Raw genomic sequence first — 22,990 nt, 5'->3', positions numbered from 1 at the left:
GCCCTGGTAGACACACATAGTTATTAAATCAACCATTAACCTATGTGTTACCGTGAAAGGATTTTGCAGATGCAACTAAAGTCCCAAATCAGTTGGCCTTAAAATACAAAGATTATCCAGGGGGACCTGACCTAATCACAGGAGCCCTTTAAAAAGCAAAGAGGAAGTCAGAGATTTAAAGCTCAAAAAGGATTCAATATGCTGTTGCTGTCTTGAAGATGGAGGAAGCCAAGTGGCAAGGAATGTGGGTGGCCTCTAGGAGCTGAAGAGTGGCCTCCACTAAAGCCAGCAAGGTAATGGGGACCTCAGTTCTACAATTGCAAGGAAGTAAATTCTGACAAGAACAATGAGCTTGGAAGCAGATTTTTCCTCAGAGAAAAATCCAGAGACAAGAACTCAGTCCAGGTGACACCTTGATTTTAGCCTTGTAATGCCATGAGCAGAGAGCCTAGTCACGCCTTGCTGGTGTTCTGACCTACAGAATTGTGAGCTAATATAAACTAATACAAGCAGTAATTCTTAACCTCAGCTACATATTAAAATCACCTAGGTAGCTTTTTAAAGCTCTCTCAATGCCCAATCACATTCCAGACCAATTACATCAGAATCTGAGACGCAAGTGATTTCTATGTGCAGACAAAGGTAAAAACCTCTGCTCTAAAACTGGAGTTCTCCAGTTAGTTCTAATGGGAACTGATGCCACATGAATAGTAGGTGTGACCAGATTTTCTGACTCTAACTCAGCTTAGAACTTCATATAACCCTAACTGAAGTTTCCCTCCATTTCATCATCTAAATAAATCAGTGGTTCTCAACCAGGGCTTTGAGCCGGTTAGGTCCAGTGTGACCCCTCTGCTGACAATTTGCCTTTCCATCCCAGACATACTGAATCAGAACCTACATTTTAACAAGATCCCTTATCACCTGGGGATCTTGTTAAAATGTAGACTCTGATTCAGCATCTCTGGGGTAGAAAGGCAAATTCTCAGCAGGGGGGTCACACCGGAAAGAACTGGTTTGAAGCCCTGTTCTCAACACTAGTTGTACATTTTAATTACCCCCACAAAAAAAAAAAAAAAAAAAAAAACCCAAACTCACTGCCGTCAATTCCAACTCATAGCGATCCTATAGGAGAGTAGAACTGCCCCCACAGAGTTTCCAAGGAGCACCTGGTGAATTCCAACTGCCGAGGTCTTGGCTAGCAGCCATAGTGCTTAACCACGATGCCACCAGGGTTCCTTAATTACCCAAGGGAGCTTCAAAATGCTCATACCCAACTCTACACCAACAGAAGCAGAAACTCTAAGGCAGTAGTTCTCAAAGTGTAGGCCTCAGAGTAGTAGCATTAGCATTACCTGACAACTTGTTAGAAATGTAAAATCTCAGGCCTCAACTTACTAAATCAGAAAAAAAAAAAAAAAAAGGTGGCAGAAACAAAATTTTCAAAAGCACTTAAAATGATTCTGATACATAGTGAAGTTTGAGAACCACTGCTCAAGGGCTAGGGCATCTTTGTGTAAAGCTCCCAAGGCAATTTCTAATGTGTGGCCAGGATGGAGAATCACTGAGCTAAATCCTAGGCTCTGTTTTCCTAGCCTCTAGTCTAGTGCCTACACTGGCCCAAGTCATTCTGTTATTTGGCAGTTTTACCTTGCTATGACATAAAAAATAAATCATAAACATTACAAATGTTATAGAACAAAAAGTCAATATAAAACTTTCTAATAATTAAAATAAAATTATGACACATTATTATATAGCACACAGTACACTGTATCATAAAGTTGACATAAAACTTGCATCAATTACAATATACATTAAAATTCATTGATAATTTTCTTAGTAAGTTTCACTGCGATAGCATTCAAAGTAGTCTTACAGGATCATAGCTAAACTTTGGTTAAAAAAGGAAATAAAGAGCTTGAACTTACCCTCTGTTACCACTAGATGGTACATCATGTGAACAAACCAAGCAAGTAAGCAAAGGTATTGGAAACCAAAGTTCACTAACATAAGTGAGAAGAATTCAGAAAGAAAGAAATTAAAATGGTAAACTGGGAGGCTATCAATATAAATCTCTCCCCTCCAGGTGCTCACAACCAAGTGGGAAGATAAGACTTATTCACAAGTGACTACAAACCACAAAAAATGCCAAAGCCAATGGGTCTTAAACTTTGGTGTACATAAAAATCATCTAGATACCTGGGCCCAAGTCCTGGATAATTCAGTGCCCCTGGATCACACTTTGAGAAACACAAGTGTAGGCAGTAAATGTCAGTAATGTTGAAAGCAGCGAAAATGACTTGCAAAGGCCTTAAGAAAATATATCATAGTTTTCTTCTTACCCCAATCCTACTCTAGTATTCCCTCCAAAGCTTTGGAAGAAACCAGAAATCTGCCAGTCTAGAAAGTAGGAATAAAATGGGGGAAACACCTTCTATATTCAGAATCTAGAAAGAGTTCAGAATGGAACACTGTGTAATGAATAGGACCAATAATAGGGTTGAAAAAGAGATAATATGCATTAGGCGTAGGACAGGTTAATAGCCAGAATTCTAGAGCAGTACTGTTAAATAGAAATATAATGGAAGCCACGTATGTAATTTAAAATTTTCTAGTAGCCACATTAAAAAAGAAAATAGGTAACACGATTAGTGTAATAATGTTCTGGGTTTACAGAGCATATGTAAAAGTGAAATATATAAAAACAATGACATGAGATAGGAGGGAAGAATTGAGAAAAAAGCTGTTGAAAGGTCCTTGCGTTACATGTGAAACAGCATATTATTTGAAGGTGGACTTAAATTATTTAAAAATGTATATTGTAAACCCTAGAACAACCATTAAAAGAGGCTTTTAAAAAAGTGGAAACCTAAATGTCCACTAATGGATGAATGGGTATACAAAATGTGATACATATATATAATGGAATACTACTCAGCCATAAAGAGAAATGAAATCCTGAGGTATACTGCAACATGGATGAACCTTGAAAACATTAGGTTGAGTGAAGTAAGTTAATAAAAAGGACAAATATTATATGATCTCACTTATATGAAATAACAAGAATAGGCAAATATACAGAAACCAAAGTTTATTAGTGGTTACCAGGGGCAGGAAGGACAGGGAAAGAGGAAGTCATTGTGTAGGAATCAGCAAATTTCTGTTTATGGTGAGGGGAATTTGGCAACTACTGTGGCACAGTGGTTAACAGCTTGGCTGCTAATCAAAAAGGCAGTGGTTCGAATCCACCAGCTGCTCCCTGGAGACTCTATGGGGCAGTTCTACTCTGTCCTATAGGGTCTCTATGAGTCGGAATCAACTCAACGGCAACAGGTTTGGTTTTGGTTTGGTATGGGTGATGGTTGTACAACATGATTAATGTAATAAACCAAACCCATTGCCATCAGGTTGATTCCGACTATATATATATATATATATCTCAAAATATTCTTCACGTGAAATTAGAATTAGAATGAATTTTTAAATCATCTTTCCCTACTTATATGAAATATATAGAATAGGCAAATGCATAGAGACTAAAGTTAATTAGTGGTTTCCAGGGGCAGGTGGGAGGAAGAAAAGGAGAGTTACTGCTTAAGGTGTACTGAGTTTCCATTAAGGGTAATGAAAAAAATCGGAAATGGGTAGTGATGACAGTTGCATGACATGGTGAATGTAATTGATGTCTCCGAATTATAGACATAAAAATGGCTGAAAGCAAATGTTTTGTTATAAATATTTTACCACAATAAAAAGAATCATATTTCTAGGTTGAAGAAAAAATCATCTGAGGTGATGTTTAATGTATACAAAGTAAACATACTGACACAGCTGCATTGAAAACAGCAGAGGGGGGTAAAAGTACATAAACAGAAGTAAATTTTCTACACTAAAAGTGATAAAATTTCAATACCAATAGCCCATGATAAGCTGCATATAAATATTGTAATACCTAGAGCAACCACTGACAAAACTATTCAACAAGATATACTCAAAAACACTACAGAGAAATCAATGGAATTCTACAAAAATGACCATGGAACCCAGGAAGGAAAGTAAGAGAAAATAGAGGAGTGAGAACCAGAGGGAAAAAACAGAAAACAAATAATAAAATGGCAGATTTAAGACCTAACATAACAAATTACTTTTAAAAGTAAATAGTCTAAGTACACCAATTACTCAGAAAAAAAAATACATCAATCAAAAGACAGAATGGATTAAAACATTCGCAGAGTAGATTAAAACAGTATGACCCAACTATAGGCTGCTTTCAAGAAACACATCAAATATAATGGTATAAGTAGGCTGAAAGTTATGAAAAGAAAAGGATACAGTACCACACAAACACTAGTCAAAAGAAGCTGGAGTGTCTATATTAATGCTAAAAAAATATTAATGCTAGATAAAGTATATTACTCTGCAAAGAAAAAAATATTATACAATGATAATTACATTTGGGAACTTCAACACTCCCCTATCAGCAATTTATAGAACTACTAAGCAGAAAATCAGAATATAGAAGGGCTACTAATGCCAGCTGGATCTAACTGACATAGACAGAACACTCCACGCAATAACAACAGAATACACAATCTTCACAAGCACCCAAGGAACATTCACCAGGATATACTATATCCTGAATCATAAATAAATAAATCAACAAATTCAAAAGAATTCAAATGACAGAGTATGATCTCTGATCATAATGGAATCAAACTAGGAATTAGTAATAGAACGATAACAGGAAAATTCACAAACACTTAGAAATTAAACATATTTCAAAGTAATCCATGTGTGAGAGAAGAAGTTTCATAAGAAATGTAATTAAAAAAAAATAGAACTTACTGAATATGGAACATATCAAAATTTGTGGGATACAGCTAAAGCAGTACTGAGATGGAAATTCATAACACTAAATGTTTTCATCAGAAAAGAGAAAAAGGCCTCAAACTGATAAGCTCCTAACTTCAGAAACTAGAAAAAGAACAAAATAAACTCAAAACAATCAGAAGGAAGGAAATAATAAAGATGATATTAGAAATCAATGAAAATGGAAAAACAATAGAGAAAAATCAATAAAACAAAAAAAGATGGCCCGCATAAACCAAAGACTCCATCAGCCTGAGACCAGAAGAACTAGATGATGCCTGGCTACCATCAAGGACAGCCCTGACAGGGAACACAACAGAGGGTCACTGAGGGTGTGCGAGAAAAGTGCGGAGCAGAACTCAAATTCACGTAAAAAAAACCAGAGTTAACGGTCTGGCTGACACTGGAGGAACCTCCGAAGCCATGGCCCCCAGACACTCTGTTAACCCAGAACTAAAACTCTTTCTGCTGCCCACTCTTCAGACAAAGATTAGGCCGAGCTATAAAACATAAAATAATACTCAAGAAGAGCGTGCTTCTTAGTTGAAGCTGACACAAGAGACCACATGGGCTCCTGACCAGAGGCAGGATGAAAAGGCAGGAAGGGACAAGAACTGACTGAATGGACACAAGAAATCCGGGGTGGAAAGGGGGAGTGTGCTGTCACATTATAGGGATTGCAACTAAAGTCATATAACAATATGTGTATAAATTTTTGTATAAGAAATTATCTTGAGCTGTAAACTTTCACCTAAAGCACAATAAAAATTTTTTTAAAAGGTGGCCCTTTGAAAAGATCAACAAAATTAGTAAACCTCTAGCAAGACTGAAAATGATAAAAAGAGAGAATTCACAAATTCCCAATATTAGGAATGACACAGGAGATACTGCAGCCATTGAAAGGGTAATAAGGGAATATTACCAATAAATCAATGCACATTAATTCAACAACTTAAATGAAATAGACCAATTCCTCAAACAACATGATGATATAATTGTTTCAAACATGAGTGGATGCTAAGATGAACAAGAAGCTTATGCAGTTTCAAAATACCTTCCCATGAATTATTTATTAATTACAAAGGGAAAAAGATTAATTTTACAGTGGAGAAATGTGGCAGACAACCTTAATCAAGCTATAAAGTTAAATAAAACATCACCAATAATGCAATAGATATCATGTACCTTTTGATACAATGCACTGAGAACACCTCATCACTTTTGTGGTATTTTTGAGAACCACAACTGATTATGAAGGACAACCCCCAACTGAGGGATAGGCTACTACAGAAATGTTCTATATTCTTGAGAAAAGGCAAGGACACGAAAGACAAAGAACTGTTTCAGATTAAGGGAGACTCAAGAGACATGACAATTAAATGCAATGTTTGCTCTTGTATTAAATCCTGGATCAAGAGCAACTGGCAAAATCTGAATTAGGACTATACATTAGACAACAGTAGTTATTGATCATAATTTTCTGATTTTAAATAATTGTACCATGGTAATATAAGAAAATGACCTTGGTTTTAGTATAACCCACTAAACCATACACTAAAGTACTTAGGACAAAGGGAACATTATGTCTGCAAATTACTCTTAGCTAATTCTGAAAAGGAATATATATATAATATATTCTATATATGGGAGAAGGAGAATGATAAAGCAAACAAAATGTTATCAAATTAAAAATTTGGGTGAAAGTATATAGCAATTATTTGTATCATTTCAAACTTTCTATTTTGAAATAATTTCAGGCTTACAGAAAAGTTAAGAGAATATAAAAATAGCTTACTGCTCAGTATTTTCTTGGACACTACTGAGTGGTTTCTGGATGTTTTCACACTTTTCCTCCAAAGCACAGAATCTCTCTGTCCAAAGATTGATTAATTGACAAAGTTCCTGTAAGAAAGGGGCAGGGAGGGGAAAGAGACTTGAAATTATGACACTTCAACTTTTTTTCTATGACATTAAGTATTCTCCCTTAGGGGCGAATTATACAAATTCCTGACAAGAACTTTAACTCCATCTCTCCCACAGAGGAAAGAAATGGAATTGAAATTAAAAGGTTAATATTTTAGGGATTTTTTAGAAGTAAACAATTTGCAAACTTTGCTATTTTAGCTGTTAATAACAAACTACTTTCAGTGAATCTCAAAATTAATCAAGCATGCCAAGATATCACATTATGTTTGAGAATCATGTTGGCAGATAAACAAACTTGCTTCGTAACTGATAATGCTAGTGGAAGGAAAAATTAATGCTGATAATCTAAGGGTCAAGCAACCAAAAATAGTATCGATTATTGGAGCTGAAATGTTTTACAGAATCTAGTTTGATCATATTAATAAAATGTAAATAGTCTTACATTTTGTTTCCTCATATTTAAGATTTTTAAAAACAAGCTCTTATAGGCGCAAAACATGACAGGGACTTACGCCGCAAAATGAAAAAGCCACACTAAAGACCAGAGAGCTGAAACTGCATCCGTAGTCGTCTTCATTGTTTAGTCCATTAGTTGGCCAGTATCTCTGAACAACATTATCAGGTGACCACACATATCTAACACTTTGATTATGAATAAGGTCTGTCAGTATTCTCACTAGTCTCAAAGTAGAGGGAAATTAAGGTATTATTACATTTAACTACATATAAGTATGTGTTCACAGGTTTATAAAACTGTTTTGTTACAGCTAACTTCAAGCTCTGGAAAACCTAAGAAATACCTCACTTAGTGAACTTGCTTCCTTAAAGCCAGGGAAGTCAAACTATTTATGGCAAGAACTTTTCAGGGCAGAAGTTTTTTGTTTTTTAAATAGTTGTCTAGCCATCACGAGCATCTCAGGAAAGCTATTTATAAAAAGCTGATTTACTTCAGAATTTATTCTAGACAGGCAAATACCCTATGCAGAGGTACGAGAAATTGCTGTAATTGCAAATTTCTCCAAATTGCCCAGAAACATAGATAGCCACTCAAAATTGGATGCCTTACAGGCAAAGTAATCAACACTATCCTATATAAGATGATCTGCCTACTATTGAATGTTCGCAAGGCCTCAGTTTCCTCATTAGAAAACTGGGCTAGCCTAAAAAAATAAAATACTTGGGAATATATCTAACCAGGGATGTAAAAGACCTATACAAAGAAATCTACAAAACACTACCGCAAGAAACCAAAAGAGATCTACATAAATGGAAAAACATACCATGCTCATGGATAGGTAGACTCAACATTGTGAAAATGACAATTCTACCCAAAGCAATTTACAAATACAATGCAATCCCAATCCAAATACCAACAACATTCTTTAAAGAGATGGAAACAACTTATCGTTAACTTTAAATGGAAAGGGAAGAAGCCCCGGATAAGTAAAGCACCACTGAAGAAGAATAAAGTAGGAGGACTCATATTACCTGACCTCAGAACCTACTATACAGCTACGGTAGTCAAAACAGCCTGGTACTTGTACAACGACACACTGACCAATGGAACACAACTGAGAATCCAGATGTAAATCCATCCACCTACGGTCACCTGATCTTCGACAAGGGCCCAAAGGCCATCAGATGGGGAAAAGACAGTCTTTTTAACAAACAGTGCTAGCAAAACTGGATGTCTATCTGCAAAAAAATAAAACAGGACCCATACCTCAGACCATATTAAAAAACTAACTCAAAATGGATCAAAGACCTAAATATAAAACCAAAAGTTCATAGAAGAAAAAATAGTATCAACGCTAGAGGCCCTAATACACAGCATTAAGAGGATATAAACCACAAACAATAACACACAAGCTCCAGAAGATAAGCTACATAACTGGGATCTTCTAAAAATCAAACATTTATGCTCATCAAAAGATTTCACCAAAAGAGTAAAAAGAGAACCTGTAGACTGGAAAAAAAAAATTTGGCTATTACAAATCAGACAAAGGTCTAATCTCTAAAATCTACAAGAAAATTCAACATCTCTACAACAAAAAGACAAATAACCCAATTAAAAAATAGGCAAAGGAAATGAAAAGATACTTCACCAAAGAAGACATTCAAGCGGCCAGTAGACGCCTGAGGAAATGCTCTTGATCACTAGCCATTAGAGAAATGCAAATCAAAACCACAACAAGATACCATCTCACCCCAGCATTACTGGTACGAATCAAAAAAACAGGAAATAACAAATGTTGGAAAGGATGCGGGGAGATAGGAGCTTTTATGCACTGCTGGTGGGAATGCAAAATGATACAACCATTTTGGAAAATAATATGGCATTTCCTTAGAAAGCTAGAAATGGAAATACCATACGATCCAGCAATCCCACTCCTAGGAATATATCCTAGAGAAATAAGAGTTGTCACACAAACAGACCCATATTCACTGCAGCACTGTTTGCAATAGCAAAAAGGATGGAAACAACCTAGATGCCCATCAACAGATGAACAGGTAAACAAACTGTGGTACATACACACAATGGAGTATTACACAACAATAAAGAACAATGATAAATCTGTGAAGCATCTCATAACATGGAAGAATCTGGAGGGCATTCTGCTGGGTGAAATAAGTCAATCACAAAAGGACAAATATTGTATGAGACCACTACTGTAAAAACTCATGAAAAGGTTTACATGCAAAAAGAAACAATCTTTGATGGTTATGAGGGAGGGGAGGGATGGGGATGGAATGACACTAAATAGACAGTGGATAAATGGGAACTTTGGTGAAGGGTAAGACAGTACGCAATACTGGGAAAGCCAGCACAGCTTGCACAAGGCAATGTCACAGAAGCTCCATAGACACATCCAAACTCTCTGAGGGACCAAACTGCTGGGGTGAGGGCTGTGAGGACCATGGTCTCGGGGAACATCTAGGTCTATTGGCATAATATAGTCTATAAACAAAACGTTCTACATTCTACTTTGGTTAGTAGCGTCTGGGGTCTTAAAAGCCTGTGAGTGGCTATTTAAGATACTCCACTGGTCTCACCCCTTTGGGAGCACAGAAGAATGAAGAAAACTAAAGATACAAGGGAAAGATTAGTCCAAAGGACTTATGGACTACATCTACCATGGCCTCCACCAGACTGAGTCCAGTACAACTAGATGGTGCCTGGCTACCAACACAGAGGGTCCCAGACAGAGCTGGAGAAAAATGTAGAACAAAATCCTAACTCAAAAAGAAAGACTAGACTTGCCGGCCTAACAGAGACTGGAGAAACCCTGAGAGTATGCCCCCCAGACACCCTTTTAGCTCAGTAACGAAGTCACTCCTGAAGTTGACCTTTCAGCCAAGGATTGAACAGGCCCATAAAACAGAACGAGACTAAAGGGGCACACCAGCCTTGGGGCAAGGACTAAAAAAATAAAGAAAGCAGGAAAGGAAAGCTGGTAATAGGGAACCTAAGGTTGAGAAGGGAGAGTGGTGACATGTCATGGGGTTGTTAACTAACGTCATAAAACAATATGTGTATTAACTGTTTAATGAGAAACTAGTTTGTTCTGTAAACCTTCATCTAAAGTACAATTTAAAAAATAATAATAACAGTTTACTATTACTACATCTCAGACCAAATTAGGTTGACTTGGGCAAGGCAGGTGCTCACAGCAGGCAGTGGAGTTCCAGTTTGGGGCAGTGGGAGTGTTGCACAAAGGGTGCAGATAATAATGAGGTACACTGCCTTTTGGAATTTATAAACAATAACTATGAAATTGACTAAAAGTCAATCTGCTTTATATTATCAACCTGTTCCAGCTATTCTAAGTAATGTCAGTGACAAAATATCCCTCCCTGGAAAATAAATAAAAGTTCTAAAAAAGAAAACTGGGCTAGTAATAGAACCTGTATCTATATTAAAAAAAAAAAAAAACCCCATTACCATCAAGTCGATTCCGACTCATAGAGACCCTATAAGACAGAGCAGAACTGCTCCATAGGGTTTCCAAGGAGCGGCTGGTGGATTTGAACTGCCGACCTTTTGGTTAGCAGCCATAGCTCTTAACCGCTGTGCCACCAGGTCTCCATATCTATATTAGTGAGAAGAATAAACACACAGTGAGCTGCTTAATAAATGTTAACTATATTTTTACTAATTTCTGATGTTAACCCTCTCTCTGAAAAATTTCATGTTTCTCAATTAGAGAAACTAGTAGTATAAGATCTTATTTTAAGGATATTTTAATTCCTGCCTAAGAATCTTGGGTGTTTTTTCCCCTGTCCTTTCAAAGAAAATGAGTATAAATTCCCTCTCACTCGCTTTCCAAAGAGAAAGAATCCTTTACTACTCATCAAATCATGTCAACAGTTTTATTGAACAAAGAGTGCTGTCACGTGGTAATAGCCTCATTCTGTAAGCCTTAAGAACACTAAAAGTTGCTTTCCGTATATCTGATACTCATAGATTATGACTTCCTTGGTTTGAAGGTTAGGTTTTGGTGTAAAGCCTCATGTACTAGGGAAGAGTTTACATGTAGGAAGATAAGTCATGAGTTACATTTATAATCAATCAATATTTAAAGTTATAATAATTTACAATTTAAATGACTGTCATCAATGAGATGGAAATAAGATAAAGCAGAATTTAGTTTATAAAAGATAACTGTCTTTGTCATGCTAGAAAAAATACCTTATCAAGTTATAATATAGATTCATGTTCACTTTCAACATTACAGCCATTTTATTCTAATTACACTAGTAAAGGTTAAACTCTCCCAGCTTCATTTATCACCTTGGTATAAGGAAAGGACTATTTCGGTTTTGTCTTATACGTCAGTATAGGGTTCTATATGCAGCAAACCTGCAAATACTTACTGGTCAAGGAAAGTGTTCTCAAGTATTTTACATTAATCACTACTATTTTTTTTTTAATAAGCAACAGTGGTTATGGTATTTTCAGGTTTCTGAATTACTTTTACAGCATTCAGATTGTGTAACGTGGATTATCAATTTAAACATCAGAAGACCTTCTCTTTACACTCCTCAAATCAGCTAAACAAGATACCTGTGAATGGGTTTGCTTTATGGTCTTCAGGTCTTCAGTTAAATTTTCACATAGCTTTTGTGATTCAGCTAAGGAAGAAACTGTACTTTCTTGCAGTTCATGTAGATTACTACACAGTGTACTGAGAAAGCCATCCATTTCCTTTTTCTGATCTTCTATCTTTGAAGAAAAAAAAATTAGTTTTTTTTCTTAAACGACACCTCAATTTTAAGATATTAAGAACACAACCTTTGTTACCTTATCAGCCACCATCAATGAAGTCTTGAAAATATGCTTTATTTGACTATTGATTTTCAGTATAGACACCAGAGTGGGAGATAAAATCGTTTCCAGTGAATTCAGAAGGTCAGTCTTAAGTACATTCTGGTTTTAAAAAGAAAAAAACAGATTTTTAAAAAGAATATTTTCACTTCTATAAGCCTGGCTGATTAAATAATATCTTAAATACCCTGATAATAATACCCACATGTATTATTAAAATTCTAAACTTTCTATTTTCTCTCAATTCTTTATAATCTAGAGAGATATATCCATTACTAGAATTTATGTTCAAAATAAGTTACTTAGTCCTGCCTACAGGAATTAAGAAAATGGTCACTTAGTATAGATAAACTAATAGTCTAATGGAACAGAAGTAAGAATAAGAAATGGGAAGATGACGGTCAGTTGGTAAGATTTCAGAATTCCCAACAAAGGAAAATTTCCCCAAAAACCTATAGATATACTTTAACAAAATAAATTTCTAACAAGTATAAGTTACTAGTCAAAAACGCCAGAATCCAAAATTCTTCAAGAGTAGCCTTTGGGTAAGAGGAACTTACATCCTATTGCATCATGTCACCACCACAACACCTCAAGTAAACATTTTGTAGAGTATATGGAAAACTGAGAATGTACCTGGAAATTGGGGATTTTTGTAAAACTGTGGAAAACAAAATCCTGGCCTAAGTTCCTTTCACTAGGGCAGAGACAACAAGCTATAACAGAAATAAAACTAATAAATACTTAAAAGGCTACTGATATTCTTTCAGAACAAAATACTATCAACTAACCTAAACTAATTCTATAAAGGTGGCAGTCATCTCTTCTTCTGACTTTAGCAATGCTACAACCTTGGTATTTAGGAAGACATAACTAAATAAAGACTATCATTTAGTGAAATCTCCGAAGCATTAGTACTGACAGACTATCTGTTAACTTCGTCAAATGTGGGCAAGTAAAGGAACCTATCAATTAGTGCCATACAAGAACTGAATAGGCACTGTGTTTATATGTTTACTTGAGCAATATTCAATAAATATGGTAAAAATCAAGAAGAGAAGCAGAAAGCTTGCACAAAGATGAAAACAAAATAAGTGATATGGCCAACACTAGACAAACTCTACAATTACAAAATAGAGAAAGGGTATATACAAATCACATATGAAAGAGACAATATTAAATGTAATTAGATGAGTGACTTCTATAGAACTGTGGAAAAGAGCCTATGGTTAAAGACCAGAAGGGTTTGGCCACACATAGCTGACCCCATAATGTGGCCTAGGGGCTGTTTGTTATATGTATTTCTAAAATTCTGTAAGTTATTTTTCTTGCATATTTTTCTGTACAGCTGTGTTTTTAAAATTAACTACCCAACATTCCCTTCTGGTCAGGTCAGTGAAACATCAGATTGACCGTCCCAGATATCTACAAGGTCCTTGGGCAAAGGTTGACTTAAACCAGTTTCTGAGCTAACTGGCAAGTCATGGGCCCCTTGAATTCATCTGGAGCTAACTCTCCCTTTTCTAGTCTTTATAAGGCCTAAAAATAACTCCTATTGGTAATGTTATAAGTTACGAGTAAAAAAAAGTTCCAACGGCTGGTTATATGCATTTGAATATTAATCTTTCTAGGAAAAAAACCAAACAAACAGTGGAGAGATTTGGTCTTAGAACTATAAACCCACTCTGATAGTGATATGCTTATCCCTGTGTGTAGTAAAGCTTAAGATGAAAGAATAGCAGTTAACGTTGTTTTTGAAGACTTATCAAATATAATCTTCAAAAATATTTCAAGAGATTTACTAACAATCAATTTCTGAAGTACAGTTTTACTTTCAGCTGCTAATGACTGTTCTTTCAGTATCATATTAGAAATCTGAGAAACACGAGCAGACACATTTTCTGGAATGGATGTAAGAGATCCAAGTGCTGTTGTAGTAATGGTGTCTAACGCAGAGACACTGGAAGATAGCAGATTACCTATACCAAAAAAAAAAAGGGACATGTGAGCTTTGAAAAAAATATTTAAGTATAGTTAGAACCACTTCAAAGAGGTAGGCAAAATTATATCCTTGTGAGATTTGTAATATCAAATAAGCTTAAAATAACTGGCTCACTACATAAGCAAAGCAATATCTTATATATTACATATGTTCGATAGTATTCTGCAAGCACTTGACATAGTCGTAAGAGCATCTGACTCATAAATATAACACACAGTAAACCAAAATTAGAATATTTTTTAAATTAATCTCTAAATAAAATTAACACTCAGTATTATAGTGGGTAAAAGAGTTTGCAGAAGAGAACAATACACGAATTTATAGTAACTGGCTTATTAGTATTACTAGACTCTAGGTGATTTTTTAATTTTTTCAACATCTCAATTTTCTATAATGAGGATAATACTTTCATAATAAATAAACTTAATATTTAAGAGTTTTCTTTCTAAAGGGAGAACAAAATGGAACGATTAAAAATAATATACACATTTGTGACAAACTTTCAAGATACAGTCTCAAAAAAAAATTTGCAGAATAATGTTCATGCATAGAAAATTCCTAGAAGGAAACAAAAAAAAAATTAACAGTAATATCTACGGAGAATCAGCCGGGGTTGGGGATAAAGGTGCGTTTTACTTCTAAAGTTTATACACTTAAAAAAAAAGTTTATACACTTAGCTGTGTTTAATTAGCGCAATTCAACAAAACAATAACAAAGAAAAGAACTAAGATTTGTTTTAATTCAAAGGCAGTAAAGCATTAACACCTAACCTGAACAAATTGTATGTGCACTGGCAAGGGACTAGTGACACTGTCACCTAAGTTTTCTGTAACATTAAATTAACAGTTTTGAAATTAGCTCATACTAACTACACAAAGACTAAAATAATTAGAAATGTTTGGCCTTACCAAACAATGTCTTGTGAACTTCTAGCATGGCTTTTTGTTTTGAGCTGCCATCCTTAATTAATTCTTCCATATTATTAAACAGATTATTCAGGTTTTTGCCAAAAATATCCTGAGCTGCTACATTGTGCTGATCAATTGCCTTCTTACGATCCAGTTTGGAATGGAGACCAGATACATCTTTTGTAGTTTCTTCAACTGTGTTAAGCAACTATATATGATTTTTAAAAAATAAATATTGATAAGATGAATACAATAAAAGCAATCAAATGAAAATATCTGTGCTATATAACGATTTCTCCTGATGAGAACTAGTAAGTTTTAAGACATTGTATCAGAAGAAATTCTTAACCTAACATTAATTTATCCAGTTGCCCAGGAATGCCTAGTCCTCCTCCCTTGGCAATCTAGGCAAGCGAAACGGATTTTACCAATCTACTGTATTAATTATGATTCTTCACAAATTCTTCTCCTGTTTTACTATTTTCTAAAAGGTACAGCAAATAAAAAGTTAAATATTTTTAACATCTTCCATCCTTAGAAGGTATTAAAATTCTTAATATCTGATTAGTTTCAGTCATCATCACAGGGGAAAAGCATCATAACACCATTATTCTTAATGTCCACAAAATATATTAATGTTCTATTTTAAAAACTTCAGGAATAGTTTTTTCTTAAATCAGCATCTCCAGTGAGGAAAATCTCGATGAAACAGCAAAATAGCATTTTTTAAATTGACAGAAATCTCATTTGGGTGGTTAAATAGGATCTCCCGATTAATGCTTAAGCAAACAAAGTTACTTCTTATTCATTCTAATTTCTTTAACAGAAGCCCAAAGTCAAACCAAAGGACATACCTGGCTGGCAGCATCGTGAAGTTTCTCCTCAGTACTTTCCAAAGCTGATGTGATATATTCTTCTTTAATAAGTTGTAATTTAGTTTCTTGTAAATTTTTTTGAGTGGTTTCAAGTTCCTGTGTCTTATTTTGCAGGTCACATTTACACTGGTCAAGTTCATTTTTATTATCCATAAACAACTCTGTAACCTAATTAACACAAATTAATGCTGAACTAGTTTGAGAAACACCTGGCTAATTCGTAATATGATATAAGAACTGAATAAATTTTTTCATGCAAAAATCATAACAAGTTATCAGGTACATGAGCGCATTTTATACAACACCTGGTTTCTTCCTGTAATTTCATTCAAAACTTTGAGATTAAATAACAGGTCTAGTGTAGTGGTATTAATTCTTCAGATTCTTTCCAACACTGCCAATGGATTTGAATATAAAGATGTTGACGTGACGGTGGCAACTAAGGGTCAGATCTCTCCACCTTACCTAGTTATTACTTTTTTTTAACATCCAGTTAAATAAATATATAAATCTGCATTCCCTCATCTGATAAACATGTTAATGAAATGTCTCAGCATCCACTGTTTTGTAGCTTTAACAACAAAATCACACAATTCAGTTAATTTCTTGCCATGTTGCATTAATTTAAGTGTCAAAAAAGGTAAGCTTCCTCATCAGTATTGATGATAGTAAAATTAAGATGCAATATACTTTTAATGCTTACCCTACTTAGCTCCTCCTCAATGGCACCAATTTTTTCAATCAGTTCTACAATCTGTTCTTCCTGAACGGTTAGTTTTCCATTCATGGCTCTAAAATAAATTTCAATAGGAATTTGACAGTTAATATTTTTTTCCTAACATCTATAAAATTCATTCGAACACAATTATGGCAGTTACACAAACTCATCACTATTTATCACTGTAATGATAATGATGCCTAAGTGTCAATAAGCAAGAAACACAAATTGCAAAGAACAAATGTACTCTTTATCCTCGTTTTATATTTTCCTTTTGACCTCTATTCTGAATTGGGAATCCTGACCTACAAGGGGAAAAAACATGTGTGTGTATCAAATTTAAGAAGCTAGAAAGCTGAGAGAGGACTATAACAAACTTAGTGACTTAGGGTAGTTGTAACCTAAGTGTCTGTAATCAGGGATATGGGGTATAAATGTGCCCCACACAGAATCCTCAAAGGCTTGAGACTTGAAAGCATCAGGTATCACAGGTGGGATGAGGGCCTGAAACCAAGAAGACTGAATTTAAGTATGTATACGGAGCAGACGATTACAACCCCCTCCCCCAAACACACACTGTGTGAATAATAGACAACATAAAGCTAATTTCCAAAATGTGACATTAAACTCATATCCCAACTTTCCCACCTCATCGTCCTGACACCAGCCACTTTCGTGGAACTGCCTCTTTGACCCTAAACCCCCAGGGTTGGATCACCACAAGTTAGGACTCTGTCCTTCCAGCCCCTGCCAAATAGGCAAACACCAGCTTCTCTGATAGCTCTCACTGCCCCCAGTGGGTTTGATAATTCACTAGAATAACCCACAGAGCTCAAAGAGACTACTTATACTTACAGTTACTCATTCATTATAACCACAAAATATACAAGCGTATGATGCATCAGGCAAGGTCGAGGCATAGGGCCGCTCTTCCATATATGGATGTTCTGGCCACTCCAGGAAGCCCAAAAGAGAGCTCCAAGGCCCAGGGTCACGTAGTCATTGGCACCTCAATGAATATACATGGTGAATATGCATGATTGAATGTATCATGCTTCCTCCCCAGGATGGGGCCTGTGTAGCCCTCTGCTAATCTACACATGTATAAGTTGTTGTTAGGTGCAGTCAAGTTGGTGAGGACTTATAGTGACCCTATGTACAACAGAACAAAAGGCTGTCTGGTCCTATGCCACCCTCACAATCGTTGCTATGTTTGAGTCCATTGTGCAGCCACTGTGTGAAACCATTTCAGTGAGGGTCTTCTTTTTCACCGGCCCTCTACTTTACCAAGCATGATGTCCTCCTCCAGAGTGTAGTCCCTCCTGTTAACATCTCCAAAGTATGGAAGACTGAGTCTCGACATCCTCACTTACAATAGTACTCTAGCTATACCTCTTCTAAGACAGATTTGTTTGTTCTTCTGGCAGTCCGTGGTATATTCAATATTTTTTGTCAGCACCATAATTTCAATGTTACCTGACTATTTTATAAAAACAAAAGTCCCTTGATAGCTGGAAAATTCCAAGAGCTATTTTCAAAAACCAGAGACAAAAAGCCAAATGGACACACCAAGACACCCATCAGCATCATACAACATAAACCTTCATGAGACCAAACGATTATCCTCTAGAGATTTCTCAGCCTTATTGACATTTTAGACCAGATAATTCTTTGTTGTGGGACTGTCCTCTGCATTACAGGATGTTTGGTAGCATCCCTTGGCCTCTACCCACTAGATGCCAGTAGCACTATCCCCTAAGTGGTGACAATCAAATAATGTCTTCAGACATTGCCAAATCTCCTCTGGGAGGTAAAATCCACCCCAGTGTAGAGGAATTACACTGGAATCTCTAGTTTCACTTTCAATAACACAATGGCGGTTGGTCGGTGAGGTTCAGGGCTGGAAACAAGGCAATTAAGCGAAAACCTACATAGTGAATGGTGGAATCCTCAGCCCCCTATACCCACTCTAATCTGAGAATATCAGCAGCCAGCATATTCTCCAAGCAGAAAAGTAGGGGCATCATCCCAAGCCTGAAAAGCCCTGCCCAAATGAAAAAGCCCAACAAAGAATGACATTTGGTGGAACCCCAAACTTAACACCTAGACCACACTTTTTCACCCTACAGAGAACCCACAGGTCCACAAACCTCACCTATACACAAAGCTTCCAACCTACACAGCTGTCAAACAAAGAACACTGGACATTTGAGGAAAACACATACAAAAGACAGATACCAAAAAAAAAAAAGGCACTAAGGAAAGAAAGATAGGGAAAAGTAAACTTCAATAACATAAAGAATTTTCAGAAAAAAGGAATATATGGTACCTATTTTTTAAATAAAAGAATAGATTGCTATGTTTAAAAACAGAAAGGGCAGGGGACACAGCACAGGAGTTGTTAGAAACGAAAAATTAGAGAGCAGAAATAAAATTAAAGAAAACTATTTGAAGACAAGTCAAAGAAGCCTCTTAAAATTAGAAAAAAAAAGTCAGAGATGTTTTCCCCAAGCACAAAGCTTTAGTGGGTCTAGGAGACCCACTAGACTATGTCTCCGATTTTCTGAGCATTAGCAAGTTTCTGACACGCGTGCCCATCTTCTGTATTCTTCTTGCTCTTCGTAACTACCAACTCTTTCCTACCCCATGCTTTGCTTAATTAACAGATTCTTCTGCAAATGCAATTCCCAAAATTATTAGCTAGAGATATTGATTAAAGGAAAAGCTAGAACTGATATGTAAAAGAGTTAATTCTAACAGTGCTTTGATTAAATATGTCAGCTGTTTATTGGAAATGGGTCTCATATAGAATGGGACATTTCAAATCGTTATACTGAATGTACAAGAGGTAACACATCATTGTTATTCCATGGATGAGATTATTTTTGAAACACCTTTAAAACGTCTGCTATTAACCTTAGGGTAGAGCGTTACACCTGTTTTAAATGTTGGCTGCAGTTTTTGTGATCCTTCTCTGATTTATAGCGCAATAACTCCAAAAGCCTTTTCAGAAAGACCTTTATTTCAGACTATGCCTCTTATCAGAGAGCAATTGCAGTCTTTTTAATACTGAGAATGACAAACTAAAGTTATTTCTTAATCTAAAAAAAAAGTCAATGAGATGGGCAACAAGACAAGGAAATTAGATAATCAATCATAATCATAATAATGTATTAAATAGCAAAAGATGAAAAAAAAATAGAAGACACTCCCTTACCAAAGCAAGGAGCAAAACCACGTGTAGTAGCATCTATTTCTTCCTTCCCACAACATCCAAATTTCCTTTGGGGAATGACCACTCCCTTGACTATGCAGAAGCCAAGCTATTTGGGTGGGCCTGATCCCATAGCCAGTTCCAGGAACCAAGCCTGGCTGGCTTAGGACAATCAATAAAATATAAACTGCCTTGCCAGTTACCGGTTCATATATGGACACAGTTAAAGGTAGCCTCTCATTGTCACTGACAGAGAACTCCTGTTCTCTGTTCCCTGCCCTTTCTGTTTTTAAACAGGTACCATATATTCCTTATTTCTGAAAATTCTTTACGTTATTGAAGTTTACTTTTCCCTATCTTTCTTTCCTTAGTGCCTTTTTTTTTTTTTTTTGGTATCTGTCTTTTGAATGTGTTTTCCTCAAAGTGTTCTTTGTTTGACAGCTATGTAGGTTGGAAGCTTTGTGCATACATGAGGTAGCATGTAGCTGCTCTGGTGTTGCCCATCATATCCTTGAGAAAGAACCTGCCCTAGAAGAAAACCAACACTCAGTACAACAGGTGGAAGAGACAGAAACTGGGTCCTTGAGTTACTGGATCAATTGACCTTGAAGCTTTCTCTAATTCTGGACTTTCCACATTTATAAGCAAATAAATATCCTTGGCTTTTGAAGACAGTTGAAGTTGAGTTTTCTAGCACCCAAGATCATTCTGATGTCAAACATAAAATATAAAAAGTGTTGATCAAATAAGAATTAAAGTATTAAAAAATATACAAGTGAGAGAAATAAGGATACAGTACAATACAAAATTGAAAACATAATGAAACACTCTGGTGTTCACTACGGAAAAGACTATCTGAAAACCACAGAGAAACAAAAAAAGAACAGATTGAATTTAAAAATTAAATGCAAATTTACAAAATAATTAAAAAAAAAAAATTTTGCCAACTGGATATGGGCTATGAAAGTACCAGAAAAAACTGAAGTCACATATAAATAATAAAAGGAGAAATATTTTTTAGTAACCTGTGATACTGATGCAATATAAATTTAGCATTTTTAAAGTTAGCATATGAACCAATCAGAAGGATGGAACACATCAGGATAACTGGAAATAATGTGGGAAAAACTGAATTTATTAAATGATTTATATAGTATTACAGTGATCATGTAATGTAACAGCTATAAAAAAAGTTCAGTAAAAGATTATATTAAAATGCCTTTCATTGTTATCAATTAGATATAAATATTTTTATCATTATTAATAAAAAATATGCCCTGTGAAGGCAAGGTCATGAAAGCTGCATAGATTCATCCAAACTCCCTGAGGGACGGAACTGCTGGGATGGAAGCAGTGGGAACCATGGTCTTGGGGAACATCTAGCTCAATTGGCATAACATAGTTTATAAACAAACTGTTCTACATACTACCTTGGTGAGTAGCATCTGGGTTCTTAAAAGCCTGTGAGCAGTCATCTCAGATACTCCACTGGTCTCATCCCTTCGGGAGCAAGGGAGAAGGAAGAAAACTAAAGACACAAGGGAAAGACTAGTCCAAAGTACTAATGGACCACAGCTACCACAACCTCCACCGGTCTAAGTCTAGTACAACTAGATGGTGCCCGGCTACCACCACTGACTGCTCTGACAGGGATCACAATAGAGGGTCCTGGACAGGCCTAAAGAAAAATGTAGAACAAAGTTCTAACTCGCAAAAAAAAACACCAGACATACTGGCCTGACAGAGACTGGAGAAACCTCGAGAGTATGGCCCCCAGACACCCTTTCAGCTCAGTAATGCAGTCACTCCTGAGGTTCACCCTTCAGCCAAAGATTAGACAGGCCCATAAAACAAAACAAGACAACAAGACTAAAGGTGCACATCAGTCCAGGGGCAAGGACTAGAAGGCAGGAGGGGACAGGAAAGCTGGTAATAGGGAACCCAAGGTCGAGAAGGGAGGGTGTTGACATGTTGTGGGATTGTTAACCATTGTCATAAAACAATACGTTTACTAACTGTTTAATGAGAAACGAGTTTGTTCTGTAAACCTTCATTTAAAGTACAATAAAAAAAGAAAAGGTATGCCCTTCAAATTCATCCTCCTGTGAGTTGGAATCGACTCAACAGCAATACCTTCCAGGATAAATATAATCAGGAATTTTCAAGTTATGATCACTAGTACCCTGCTTGCCTTCTTCCTCTTCTGTTCTCTGTTGATATTGTTGCTGTTTTTACTACTCCAAGGCTTAAAAAGTTTAAAACAGATTAGTGGCTGTCAGGGGGTAGGGACTGTTAGGGTAGGTGGGCAGGTGTAACTAGAAAGGTGTAGTAACAAAGGAGATCTTTGTGGTGATGGAACAGTTTTATATCTTGATCGCGGTGGCGGTTTCACAAATCTACACACATGATAAAGTGGCATAGAACTATACATACATTGTACCAATTTCAATTTCCTAGTTTTGATATTGTACTACAGATACATGAAAATGTTATGGATTGAATTGTGCCCCACAAAAAGACATGCTGGAGTCCTAACCCCTGTACCTCTGAATGTGACCATGTTTGGAAATGGGATCATTAAAGATGTTACTAGTTAGCTTAACATGAGGTCATACTGGAGTAGGGTGGGTTCCAATCCTCAATGGCTGGTGCCCTTATAAAAGAAAAGATACACATAGAAGACAGAAGAAGCATGCCATGTGATACTGCAGCTGCAAGCCAAAGAATGCCTGGAGCTTCCAGAAGCTAGAACAGAAGCATAAAAAAGATTTTCCTTCAAAGCTTCGGGATGAAACTATATGGCCAACAACACCCCTATCTCAGACTCTCAGCCTCCAGGAAGTGTGAGACAATAAGTTTCTGTTTTTATCAGCCGCCCGCGGTTTGTGGTATTTTGTTACAGCAGCCCTAGGAAACCAGTACAAAGAGGTAACCATTAAGGGAAGATGTGTGAAGAATAATACATGGGGCCTTTCTGTACTCTTTCTGCAGCTTCATGTGGATCTATAATTATTTAAATATAAAAAGTTAATAAAAACATTCTAAAACAAGTGTTTGAAAACTACTTGTTAATGTTAAAATGAAAAGAAGCAGTCATAGGAGGCACTAGACAAAAAGGTTTTACTTACTGCCACATAAGTAAATTTTA

General features: G+C 36.0%; 1 protein-coding gene across 3 annotated transcripts in view; it reads right to left on the bottom strand.

Moving 5' to 3' along the window:
- KIF11 (kinesin family member 11) overlaps window positions 1–22,990 on the bottom strand; it is a 50,785-nt gene that overhangs the window by 10,334 nt on the left and 17,461 nt on the right. For all 3 annotated transcript variants that reach the window (XM_049855579.1, XM_049855580.1, XM_049855581.1), the window contains 7 exons: window positions 16,614–16,701; window positions 15,890–16,078; window positions 15,036–15,243; window positions 13,931–14,103; window positions 12,101–12,226; window positions 11,864–12,022; window positions 6,668–6,774 (listed from right to left, as the gene is read on the bottom strand). In XM_049855579.1, coding sequence (XP_049711536.1) covers window positions 6,668–6,774; window positions 11,864–12,022; window positions 12,101–12,226; window positions 13,931–14,103; window positions 15,036–15,243; window positions 15,890–16,078; window positions 16,614–16,701 — 1,050 coding nt within the window. The remainder of the gene's footprint in view (window positions 1–6,667; window positions 6,775–11,863; window positions 12,023–12,100; window positions 12,227–13,930; window positions 14,104–15,035; window positions 15,244–15,889; window positions 16,079–16,613; window positions 16,702–22,990) is intronic.

The sequence above is a fragment of the Elephas maximus genome, chromosome 16 (genome assembly GCF_024166365.1).
Source record: "Elephas maximus indicus isolate mEleMax1 chromosome 16, mEleMax1 primary haplotype, whole genome shotgun sequence".
Lineage (NCBI taxonomy): Eukaryota > Metazoa > Chordata > Mammalia > Proboscidea > Elephantidae > Elephas > Elephas maximus.
Note: the sequence above shows the minus strand (reverse complement) of the source record. Positions and strands in the feature narration are given on the sequence as shown.